At 39.1% G+C, this 13,086-nt stretch overlaps 1 protein-coding gene across 1 annotated transcript in view; it reads left to right on the plus strand.

Moving 5' to 3' along the window:
- LOC106676871 (uncharacterized) overlaps positions 1 to 13,086 on the plus strand; it is a 123,452-nt gene that overhangs the window by 5,162 nt on the left and 105,204 nt on the right. Inside the window, exons 6-12 of the mRNA XM_076880270.1 lie at positions 143 to 274; positions 404 to 534; positions 4,142 to 4,228; positions 8,650 to 8,748; positions 9,046 to 9,135; positions 10,095 to 10,169; positions 10,803 to 10,898. Coding sequence (XP_076736385.1) covers positions 143 to 274; positions 404 to 534; positions 4,142 to 4,228; positions 8,650 to 8,748; positions 9,046 to 9,135; positions 10,095 to 10,169; positions 10,803 to 10,898 — 710 coding nt within the window. The remainder of the gene's footprint in view (positions 1 to 142; positions 275 to 403; positions 535 to 4,141; positions 4,229 to 8,649; positions 8,749 to 9,045; positions 9,136 to 10,094; positions 10,170 to 10,802; positions 10,899 to 13,086) is intronic.

Below are 13,086 nucleotides of genomic sequence, written 5' to 3' on the forward strand. Positions count from 1 at the left end.
CCCGTGATGCCGCCCCCCACTATGATGCCGCCCCGGGCAACCGCCCGTATCCAAAACCGCTACTGACATTTATGATAGAAACACTTTTTGAACATCTGAATTCCAGAATTCTAGAAATGTGTTTTGTTTTTTACTATTTCAGAGGATTTCTTTGAGATCCCGTCCAGTTCTTCAGCTGTCATCATCGGTTTGGCTGTTAGTTTGGCTCTTTGCATCATGCTGTTAATTTTATCAGTTGTTGTTCTTTTACGTAGAAAGAGGAAACACATGATGAGTAAGTCACTGATTAATTATTATTTTTCACTACTATAAATCAATGTTTTCATTGAGACTCTGATGAGAGGTTTAATATTTTAATCCAAGTTTGGGCATTTCCTTCTTATTTAATTTTAATTTCAAAAAGAGAACAACAGAAGGCCAAAGGATCAGACTGACTCAGTAGATGATAAAGGTTCCTCTGAAAAGAAAGCCAGAGAGACAGAGCTACTCAATCCCAGCAGTTCTTCTACCACAACTGAGAAGCAGACTTCATGCGTGAGTAGATAAACACAAATAAGTTAAATATAAAAATGTTTACTGTTTTTCAAAAATTAAATTAAATACTTCTCAGGATTTCACAATAAAACTACCTGAAATAATGCTCAACAGAAAAAGAAAAAAACTGCACACGGTTACCACACAGACATTATGTACATTATGTGCCTTATGTGCATTTACTAGAGTGAGTAGAAAGAGTTCTCTTTTGATATTAAAGGAATGAAGCAGAAATAATGTGAAAACAGTGTGTTTTCATTTATCATTATCAGATTACTACTTCAGTAATGTCACCACAGTCTCTGTTTTAGTAAAAATGTTGCTACTGATGAAATTATTTTATATAATCAAGCTTTTCCTGGACTTTGGTTGATGACAACACACATCACCAACAAAGACAATAGGCGTGCTCATTAATAAAAAAAAACCCATATTGATTTAAAAATACAACCCAAGAATGACAAACAAGTTTTTCTATCGCATCATTGTGTTTTATCTCATATGTGCAGATTTATTGATTGTGGCTTTAATCAGTGTTGTGCTCATGCTTTAATTCCCGTTACACTTTAAAGTAATGTGTTACATTATTTATTACCTGGAGTAAGTAATCCATTACACTGTGTTGTATTAGTTTTGTGTTACTCCATAACAAATGCCGAAATGCACCTTCACATAATTACCATTGATAATATAAACATTAAGAGTACAATCTCACAGACTGACACAAATCTTCATCCTAATGACACCAGTGGTGACAAGGTCCAGACATTCTGTCCTTAAGTAGAAATACAAACACTAGAGTTTAAACATACTCAGTAAAAGTTGAACAACTGATTCAATTTCTTTACAAGTAAAAACTCTGAAATGTACTCAGAGTAAGAAAGTAAAAGTAGCTCTTTGGACGTTTCTACCAGCTATTTTTGTGCAAAGCTAACTAATAATGATAATAATAATAATAATATCAGTAAATGGGAATACAAACATTAATTCACTGTAAATTTTAATTCTAATAAATGTAATTAGCTTGAATTACTTAAGTAGAGATTGAGCGACAAAAAGAAGAAAAATAAAAAAACCCTCTATTTTCTGTTGCCTCCATTGTGGAGGGAAACTTTTACTCTGAACAGAAGATGAGCAATAAATAAGTTAAAGTGGGATTTCTCCATCTCCAAGTGAAGTTAGCTCTTTCTTTTCAGTGTCTGTGAAATACAGCAGCTGGACCTTTAAGAGGACATGAAAGCTGGACATATAAAGGCTAATTTACACACTGAGCCCTCAAACACTGACATAGATGTAACTGTGAAGCTGGATTTAAGAAATAAGTGCTTAAAGTTTTAAAAACATGTTTAGCGCCATCTTCTGTCAGTACGGAACATGACGTCACGTGGTTGGTTGCAGTTGTTAGACTTACATTAGTTTATGTATGCTAACTAGTGAGAGAATCGAGAACTGAGAGGAAAATAACGACAGTAAAACTAAAAACCAGTTTAAGAGGATCACATTTGGGTTTGTAAAGCACTTTATTAATGAGGACTGGAGGAGAGCGAGTCTGAGTCACATGACAGGTGGGTCACATGACTGACAAAAACTGATTTTTCCTCCTCTGGCCCGAGTATACTAGTGATGGGATTTCCAGCTCTTTTTAGAGACCCGGTTCTTTCGGTTCGGCTCACTAAAAAGAGCCGGCTCTTTCGGCTCCGAACTGGCTCTTCAGGTTGTTTTGTTGCTTTAATTAATTTATTATTAACAATATTATAAAATTATGCACAAAAGGAATTACTAACGTAAAAAAAAGCGGTTTTATTTATATATGTTTATATATAAATATATGCGGTGGTCCCTAGAGACAAAACACGTACAAACTCCAAGACACATTTCTAGCATGAACTGAACTTCCAAAGCAGAGCTACTAGATCACTTAAATTACACAATTGAAAGCATATGTGTATTCTTTGTGTATTTATACACAGGCACTCATATATATTCAAATAATTTAAAAAAAAAAGTTCATTTACCTGTTATTACCACACACCAAATCCGGTCGTTGGTACTTGCTGGCTTGTGTAGCCACTCGGTAACAAAAGTTCAACACTGCCCCTAGCATCCTGGAGCACTTCTGTTGTCTTTTGTACGTGTTTTGAGTTTTTATGTGCTTCTGAGTTTTTACGTGTTTTGGAGTTTGTATGTGTTTGTACGTGTTTTGGAGTTTGTACGTGTTTTTACGTGTTTTGGAGTTTGTATGTGTTTGTACGTGTTTTGGAGTTTGTACGTCTTTTTACGTGTTTTGGAGTTTTTACGTGTTTTGGAGTTTGTACATGCTTCAGAGTTCGTACGTGATTTGAAGTTTGTATGTGCTTTGTCTCTAGGGGCCACCGTAAATATACTTTTATTTATTCACTCCACATAAAATGTAATAAATAAATCATATAATACAAAAATCAACTATTCACATTTCAACTTTTAACTATTTCAATTTTCAGCTTTTTCCTTTTACAAATGTAACCCTTGTGCGTCCATCACGACCCCCGGGGTGTCCAAGTCCCCCCCGGTTGGGAGCCTTTGTTTTTGTTTTCTATTTCAGTCCTTCTTGTTTGTTTGTATGATGATGATGATGATGATGATTCATGTAACATATCATTCGATTAAAATAAATATATATCTAAACACACCATTTGTCCAGTCCGTGTATTTCTGCGTGACACGCAACGTAGTGTAGCGTGTTAGTGACAAGAAGCAACACAAAAAAAAAAACCAACACCACCACCCCCCCCCAAAAAAAAACACTGTCCCTTTGTCACGCTGGGGTCCGCGCGGACCCCCCCATAGCACCACCACCACCCCCCTGCACGCAGTGTAATTTTTTTTCCTTCGGCTTTTCTCCTCCCCCTCCCTCCCCCACTGGGCCGGGGTCCCGAGAGACCCCACCCCCCCTCGAGCTTGCTCGCTTGCTTGCTTGTTTCCCTTCTCTCTCTCTCCACACACACACACACACACACACACACACACACACTGGGCCGGGGTCCCGAGAGACCCCAACCCCCTCGAGCTTGCTTGCTTGTTTCTCTTTCCTTGCTTGCTTGCTTGCTTGTTTCTCTTTCCTTTCTCCTCCTCCTCCTCCCCCCCCCCCCAACTCACTCTGGAACGTAGTTGGTTAGGGGTGGGGACGCCCCCCTACCAACCTACCCACCTTTTCCTGCGCTCCTCTTCGCTACCCCTTTGTCTCTGTGTGGCCTCTTTCTTTTTTGGTTTTTTTTTTTGGCTGCCGCCAACGGGGCGCACGAGGGTTAAACCAAAAGTAATAATGAGCCCGTTTTGTGTGACAAAGTCATGTGCTACCCCCCCCCCCCCCCACACACACACACACACACACACACTCTTTAACCCCTGACTTTGGCACATGTCATCTGTATTTATGCGATATCCTCATCCTGGCTCAAATTGGTTTGATGTTTGGAGGCTCAAAGTGATGAATATCCAAAGTGCAAAAACTAAAGTAAACTTAAAAAGTTCTCAGAAAAATAAATACTCAAGTAAAGTACAGATACCTGAAAATTCTACTGAAGTACAGTAACAAGTATTTGTACTTTGTTTGTCTGCCATCTCTCAGTTGCCAATAACTTCAAAGAGGAAACTCCTGAAGGAACAAGGGAGGAGGGAGGAAGCTGAAAAGAACCTACAGAACATTAAAGAAAAGGTTCGTATTTGTTATTTGTTATTTATTTGTCATATGTGTGTTTGTGTTTATTTAAATAAATAAATAATAAAATAAATAATAGTATTAATAATTAATTATATTATTATTATATTATTTAAATAAATAAATAATTACTGGGTTCAAACATACAGAGAACTCAGATTAAACACGGTGGCAACGTCATACTACAAGCAGAGACATTCACTGTCTCTAACCATCATTAAATGCGCCATCGTGTGGCTGAATAAAATTACTACACTATGGCGGCACATCCCTTATTCACCACATGAAAACGCGCTATAACCAATGTTCCCTCTAAGCTGCGCGCATTTGCAATCGCGCACTGCTGGCACGGTCTCTGCGCACAAAAAAAATCTAACCTGAATTGAAATTAAAATAAATACTTTAACAATTCATTCTGTTTTCCAATGTGACCGGTGACTGGCTGCTCCAGCCAATGATGCGATTCACATTCGCATATACACAGCTAATCAACATTGTTGACAGGCTATAACAGCGTCCTTATGTGCCGACACCAGTGTTTTAGCTAGCAGAGCGGCGTGGCTGATGTGGAATGAAGCTACGTTAATGACAACGTGCAAAACCATTGGAGATGTGAGCAGGACAGAACAATTGATGGAAAAAGTGTGGACTTTATACCAGTTTTTAAATTGTGTTGATAGGCCACGTAAAACCAGAGTTGTGATTTAAAAAAAAGTATGCAATGTTTGTTTTTTTCCCCTGAATACTATCGTTGTTTATATACCGGTATACTATAAGGAAAGTGCTTAAAGGCACTCTCCTCCTGTGAGCAAAAACAAAACCAAAAAAAAAAAAAACCTACTCTTTGTTAGGGTCCCTGGGTCGTTGACCCAGTGTTTTGTGTTTTTGGTTCTTTGATTTTGTTATTTCATTATATTCTAGCTTTGCTTTATGGGTTTTAGGATTATTCTTAGTTTAGGTTCTCTGGGTGGGGTTTGGTTAGAGTTTTAGTGTTCTGGTTTTCTGTCTGTGCTCCATGTTGCTGTCTCCCCTGTCTGCTGTATCCCCGCATCCAGTCAGTGTCTGTGTCTGCCCTGGTCCCACGTCTCTGTTCCCTTTGTTAAAGTGCCTGCCTGTGAGTCTGTGTTATGTTTCCTGTTTTACTTTGAAAGTCCATGTCTGATGTTAATGTGTCTGGTTTTGCTTCCCCTTGTCTCGTTAGGCCTGATTTGTCCCAGCTGTGTTTCCCTCCTGTTACCCATTCCCTGATTGCTCCCTCTGTGTATTTAAGCCCCGTGTTTCTTTGTGTCTGTGTTGTGATCTACTCTCATTTATGCTGTGTGTTCTGTTTGCCTGGTCATGTAAGTTTATTTGGATTTTGGATTTCTGTTACTTTTTGCCATCCAGCAATAAAAGCTGAGTTTTGAGCCACTTTCTGCCTCCGAGTGTCTGCACTTTGGGTCCTTCTACTTCCACTCCTACCTGCACACAGCCTTAACCTGACACTCTTTCCTATTGGTGGGAAAATGTACCATGTCGACCAATCAAAAAATGATATAGCAACATGGTATTTAGTTGTTTAGGAAGGGGGGGAGTTTGACAGCGGTGTTTTGAGATGTGAGAGATTTGCAACGTTTAGCGTGTTTGGAGGCTAAAGTTAGTGTGTTGTCTTTTGTAGTTAGTGTGTAGTGTAGTCAATAGTTTTGTTGTGTGTCAGAACCAGTGTTGGGGAGTAACGGAATACATGTACCGCTGTTACGTATTTAAAATACAAAATATGAGTAACTGTATTCTGTTACAGTTACCGTTTAAAAAGGTGGTATTCAGAATACAGTTACTTTGTTGAAATAAATGGATTACACTGCGGTACTTTCCTGTTTCATATTGTTGCGGGTCAGGACTGTTTGGGTTTTGTTTGACAGCTACGTTCTGTTGTTCCAGGCGGCAGCGTTACGGTTGCCATGGTTACAGGGCGACGCTCTCTCTCTGTCTCTCTGCGACTGTGTGTTTCCTGGGTGAGAGAGCGCCTTTTCGTTGTTGTTGTTGTTGTGCTAAGCTAACAGGCAGAATGCTACAAGCATAGCTCTAAAGAATGTAGCATCATGGGCAGTGTAGTCCATGTTGCAGGGAGAATGGACTGCCATACACGTTATGGGTCTGTGAGCACGAGGAGGGAGAAAAAGGGGAGTGGAAAGGTACGAGTTGTCGTCGAGGAAAAACGGGAGCTGGAAGCATGTAAATATAATAATAACCACTGCAGCCAAGAAGAGTGCCTGACGAGCCCAGTTGTAAGTAAGCTATTAAGACTCGACTGTACACCGCGTTCGTGTTTTCCTCCGAAAACAATAAGCTTTGTTGGAGCAGTCTTTCAACGCCTCTCTCTGTCTCTCGCAAGAAAAGTTGACCCACACAACAAAGTAAAGCTATTTTTCGGCTACGAGCCGACAGGGACCCCGCCGTATTAGTGAGAGGTCCCTTTACTACAGTTCGGAGTCGCGGACCTTCAGTAATAGTAATAAATCACACAGCAATAGTACATTCACGTTGTTGTAAAAAGCATGATAATATATTAAGTGATCCAAAGTATTCAGAATACGTTACTGTCATTGAGTAACGTAACGGAATACGTTACAGAATACATTTTGGGGCATGTATTCTGTAATCTGTAATGGAATACCTTTTAAAAGTAACCTTCCCAACACTGGTCAGAACAATGAGGCAACTGCTGAATGTTAGAGATGTTACAGGAGTGATACATCTCCTGCTGCCAGGCCTGCAGGTATCAGGCTGTTGTTCTCCTTTATCTCATAGTGGACAGAAATAATATTTTGGAGTGGCACAAATAATTTGTGTGGCATCAAATTTGATGCAGAACAGCTGATTGTTCTGTAAATAGTTTGAAATGTTTATCTAAAAAACACCTTGGCTGCATTTTTAGGTAAATAGCTGCAAAAAACTTTGTTTGCAAAACTCAGTAACTTTTTTTTGAAGAAGTAACTATATAATTAATTGCCCAACATTGGTCATTATTTACTATATTTTGCAGACAGAGTTACAGGACTCTCTCACAGGCCACAGACTCGTATGCATAATACAAGTCAGAGCTTTATAAAAAAAAAAAGAAAAAAAAGAAAGTTGTGAGTTCAAGTTATTTTTACTTCCAATAGTGTTAACATAAACAGGTCATGAACAAGATTTGTTTTTTAATTTTCATTGTAAGTGGGTTAATTAAATTAGCCCTTAATTAAAAGTAGTCTAACATAAATGTAAATGCTGTAATTTGATTATTTTAATAAACCATGTAACTTGGATAGATCCGATGCCGGCGTGACCACAGTGCACATGTTTAATGTTGCTCACAGTGGTCCAAGGGATCGCTCAGGGACTTTGTGTGTTTGCTTAGACACATGAAAAATTAGAGGGAACATTGGTTATAACTCAGTAGAAAGTAATTGAAGCCACGGTAAAACTGGAGTTTGTAAATAAACATATTTAAGGTAACTTACTTTCAGGCATTGACTTAACACTTGGAGTATCACTGTGAAGGATTGCAAACAGGAACACAGCTTACATCATGAGGCGATAACCAAAAACTGACCCAGAAGTACCCTCTCTCCCTCTGGAGCAGCAGCACAGCACATCAAACTTATGCTTACGTCATTTCCCATAAACTCACTCAGAACAATATTTCAGGAACATAAAATCTCAGAGCCTTTTATACAGTGTTAGCCCTGTGATAGACACCTGACCTCTCCAGGGTCTGTATTTATTTACAAAAGGCTAACACATAGAAACAGACAACCATTCACACTCACACCTACGGGGAATTTAGAGTTACTAATTAACCTATCGCCACTAACTGCATGTCTTTGAGATGTAGGAAGAAGCCAGAGTACCTGTAGAGAACGCACACAAACACAGGGAGAACATGCAAACAGAAAGACCCCGGCCTGATGGTGGAATTGAACTCAGGACCTTCTTGCTGTGCGGCAACAATGCTAACCACCATGATTGTGTGGGTTCTCTCTGGGTACTCCGGCTTCCTCCCACTGTTTGGGTGCCAATGGTTGTCTGTGTCTATGTGTTTTTGGCCCTGCGACAGACTGTCGGCCTGTCCAGGGTGTACCCTGCCTCTCACCCTAAGACAGCTGGGATAGGCTCCAGCCCCCCCCCCCCCCCTCTGACCCTGGGAAGGATAAGCACTAGAGAGTGGATCGATAGTTTTCTTGTGTTTGACTGTAAATAAAATAATTTACTTTCTTTATAAATTACTCTGTACAGTCTGTATCATTAAAAAGACACCAATCAGATTGAGTAAGGGGACACAATGGTTGGAAACATGTTGCTCACAGTGTGAAACTTCAATAGTTTTTTTCACTTTAACCAACAAAGTTCTGCAGAAACATCAACATCTGTCTGTCTGTGTTTCTTTCTGACAGATGATCGAATCTGAGATAGAGAAGACTGAATTCATTCAGAAGCTGATGCAGACACTTCTTACACTGGATTCAAAGCTCAGCATCACTCAGCACACAGAGGTAAACATGGACACATGTGATGCTGTCATCCTCCCAATGATCACAGACCTGTGCACTTATATTCCTGCAGTTTTGTCCAGCAGCAGTTTGTGTGTCATTAACCAAACACAACTTTGACATCCAACAATCCAAGATTTTTCACATCATCCCACAACACTTAATGTTGTTAACATCATGCTACATCAGCTCCCTTATATTTACATCATACAGCTTTAATGTGATTCTGGTTGTGTTTCATTATTGTGTCTTAAACATGAACATTTCTTCCTTCTGCTCTTTCTTCATGTAACATTTCAGCTGCAGTTAGAGAAGAAAACTGAAATCATCAATCAGCTCCAACAAACATCAGAGAAACTGAAGAATCAGCTGGAGAACAAAAATCCAGAGGTTTGTCTTTCAGTTATAAACATTGTGATTTTGCTGTTTTAACTCTCTTTGTGAAAAGTATAATTGTAAACATCAGTATTTACTCACCATCAGACTGTACAATATAAATAAACTAATCTAAATCTAAAAGTCTTAAATATGAGAAAAAGAACTAATGATATGCAAACTGTGGATCTCAGTAAATGAACACTGTCACCTCCTTTACAGAGATTTTATGGATGTGGGAAAAATAGGATGACACAATGTAAAAAATGCTCCACAGCAAAGAAGAAAAAGTCTGTGGTAAAATCAGAGTGTTTGATATGCAGGAATCTATCACAGCTGAATATTTTTTATTTATTTTTGTTTTTTTTAAACTGACAGCATTTTGTGTTGTTGAAATTTGAGCGTCATATTAAATATTGATGTTATCACACACCTGATCAAATAGCAGTAAGTGAAGTGAGATTTAAAACTTCTGTTTATTGTTATGTTTGATGTGATTAACTGTGTGTGAAGAGACAAAGATAAGAGTGAGAATATTGCACATGTTCATTTCATTAAAGACACGTTACTGTATCCTTGTAAAAGCTGTGATTATGTTTAAGTTCATTATTATTCTACAAACCTTAAACTGACAACAAAAATAAATGTGCTATTAGACTGTAGAGTATATGAGACTTGTGTGGTTGAAGGTCATAAGCTGGAGCAGAGTAGCACTAATCCTCAGTAGTTGTGTTTAAATACAATTTCTAAGAAATAAAGTGATTTTAGTTTTTATGTGTTTATGACTGTAATTAAAATCATTTAGATTCTTTACATATTACTCTCTACAGTCTGTATCACTGAAAAATAAACACCAATCAGGACACAATGGTTGGAAACATGTTGCTCACATTGTGAAGCTTCAATAATTTTGTCACTTTTATCAACAAAGCGCTGCAGAAACATCAACATCTGTCTGTCTTTCTTTCTGACAGATCATCATATCTGAGAGGGAGAAGGATGGAATCATTCAGAAGCTGATGGAAACATTTCCTACACTGGAATCAAAGGTCAGTGAAAGCATCACTCAGAAGACAGAGGTGGGGGTGTCATAATGTTGAATTTGTATGTGACTGTGTCCTCCGATTGTGTAAAGCTCAGGTGAAGAGCAGAGGACATAGTTACTTATTACTGATTACTCCTCCAAAAAAGTAAACCTGTTACATTACTCGTTACTTGAAAATGTAATCGGATTACGCGTTATTGCCCATCTGTGCTCAGCACTCTCTGAGTACTCGTCCTTGAATGTTGTCCTGCTGCCTTTCATACATTCACTCTCCTCAGAGTTTTACAGACATCAGTCACTCTGAGATTCAGTGTTTTCTCATCAGGGTGAAGACTGTCTTTTATTTCAGGGTGTTGTTGTTGGTTGAAAATGTACAGAGAAATTTGTTGACCTCATTGAGACAGTGTGTGTTGTTGTCACACATACTCTCTTCTTATAGGAAAACTCTTAATTTAAGACAAAGCTTAATTAATTTACTTATAATGAAATTCAAACACGGTTGTTTCTTTAGGTTCTCCATTCTTCTGATTCCATATAGTAATTAATTTGTTGCCTCTGTGTAATCACCCACATGCTATAACAAAAAACATAAAAATGTACTTTTGTCTTCTCTGTCTTTGTTTCTTTTTAATTGCAGCTTTATGGAAACATCAGTCAAGCCCAGAAAGAGAAACAGGAGATGGAGAGAGAAATGGAGAGACTGAGAAATGAGCTCGATTCCACAAAACAACAGGTTCATTTTTTATACACTAACTTCCTGCATTTACATGACTGCCATGTTTAATCAGATCTCTTTCTCTGGTGATTGAAACACTATAGAATAGAATAGAATCACCAGAACATGTGATGCGCACCAACTGTCATTCAGAACAGCTGGTGCGCATCAGAATGAAATTCGGGTGCATTTACTCGTCATCACACAGTGCAGACACTGCTGAGACTGTTTAACCAGTGCTCATGTGTTTGGTGACCAGTCTAACTTCTTAGTTATCTGTACCCCCAGAAAGTTGACCCTGCTGACTACCTCCACAGCTCAGATGTCAGTGATTAGTGGTGAATGACTGGATTGTTTTGTCCTGAAGTTGATGATCAAGTTCTTGGTCTTCTTGACATTCAGGATTAGATTGTTGACACTGCACCGATCGTTTCACATCCTCTTTAAGATAGATATATGCAGTCCATAATGAGACCCACCAATGTTGTGTCATTTGCGTTCTTAATCATGCGATTAGAGGAAGATGTAGCGCTGCAGTCATGTGTCAGCAGCGTGAACAGCAGAGGGGCTCAGTAAACAGCCCTGATGGGAGCCAATGTAGAGACAGGTGGAGCTGAAGATGCTGTTAGTGTACGGCATACAGTGTACAGGAAAGTGTACAGTGACTCGACTGTACACTGTGTTTGTTTTTTCCTCCGAAACAATAAGTTCCATTGGAGCAGCCTTTCAACACCTCTCTCTGTCTCTCGCTACCAAAAAACTCGACCCAGACAACAAAGTAAAGCTAGTTTTCGGCTAAGAGTCCAACACAGAACCCGACGTATTAGCCAGAGGTCCCTTTACTACGGTTCAGAGCCGTGGACCCGTTTCTTATACGCGCGGAATAGTTTTCTATATGAGATCGCTGCTAAAAGTGCAGCCTTACATGATGTCCGCCTACTGTTACTCATTTATAATAATTTTTAAAAATCTAGTTGGTGTTAGTAAGGCGATTAACCTTCAGTAATAGTAATAAATCACACAGCAATAGTACATTCATGTAGTTGTAAAATGCATGATAATATATTAAGTAATCCAAAGTATTCAGAATACTTTACTCTCATTGAGTAACGTAACTGAATACGTTACAAAATACATTTTGAGGCATGTCTTCTGTAGTGGAATACATTTTAAAAGTAACTTTCCCAACACTGAACTTAAATCATAACAACAGTTGTAACATCTGAATATTACAAACTGCAAGACTGAATAAACCTGTAAATATTTAGAATGTTATGTAAAATGAAAAATAAATAATTGTTCCTATTTATGTTTTTAATGCAGTTCTTATTGCGTTGGTGGCAGGTAATCCATTCTGTTAAACTAAAGTACAGCAAGCACAACTATTATGGCACAATATGGTCTTTGTGACAGAGAGGCTCATGCTTGACACATGGCAGTCTTGGGGATAGTCACTGAGGGACAGCATACAAGACGAGTGCCATTCCAGATCTTTCCATCACTCAGCAAGAAGCCTTTGGTTTTTGTTACTGTTACAGGAGGAGGAATTCTGGGGTCCTTTAACAGTGTGATGTGGTTTCCTCATCCTCACTCTCTCTCCTGGTAGAAAAGCAGGCTTCCATTCATGACGCTCAGCATCAGTGTAACGTTGCCTCTTCAGCTGATATTTCTTACAGTAGACAGAAGGCAAAGAGAGTCTGTCTAGTTAAGTACCCATCTTTCTGCCATACATCAGTTCATAGGGAGAGAAGGAAGTGGTTACATGCAGTGTTGTCCCATAAACTTGAAGCCTGCTTCCATGGCTGTGACGGCTGGATTGCTGTCTGGATGCAGGTGCAGAGGTCACGAAGAAACCATTCAATTGCTCCATTTGCAGCTGGGCAGTAGACAGATGTTCTGCTGTGAGGGTTGCCTGTATTATGGAGGAATGAGTCAAATGCTTCAGAGGTAAACTGTGTACTTTTGTCTGTTACATTAATGTTCTCTGGGTTGCTGTGACGACTAAAGACAGACGAGAGGAGCTGAACAACATCATTAGTAGTAGCAGAAGGTGAAAAGGCAAGCTGAGGCCATTTGGAGTAGTAGTCAGTCGATGCCACCAGCAGAGAGCTCTTAATCTTTGTTTTGTGTTCACAATCCTTTGGTGACTTTCATGTGCTACTGCAATCAATGTAGGTCTCACTGTACATGGTGCAATGAGCCTCTG

Source organism: Maylandia zebra, linkage group LG3 (genome assembly GCF_041146795.1).
Source record: "Maylandia zebra isolate NMK-2024a linkage group LG3, Mzebra_GT3a, whole genome shotgun sequence".
NCBI classification, from domain to species: domain Eukaryota; kingdom Metazoa; phylum Chordata; class Actinopteri; order Cichliformes; family Cichlidae; genus Maylandia; species Maylandia zebra.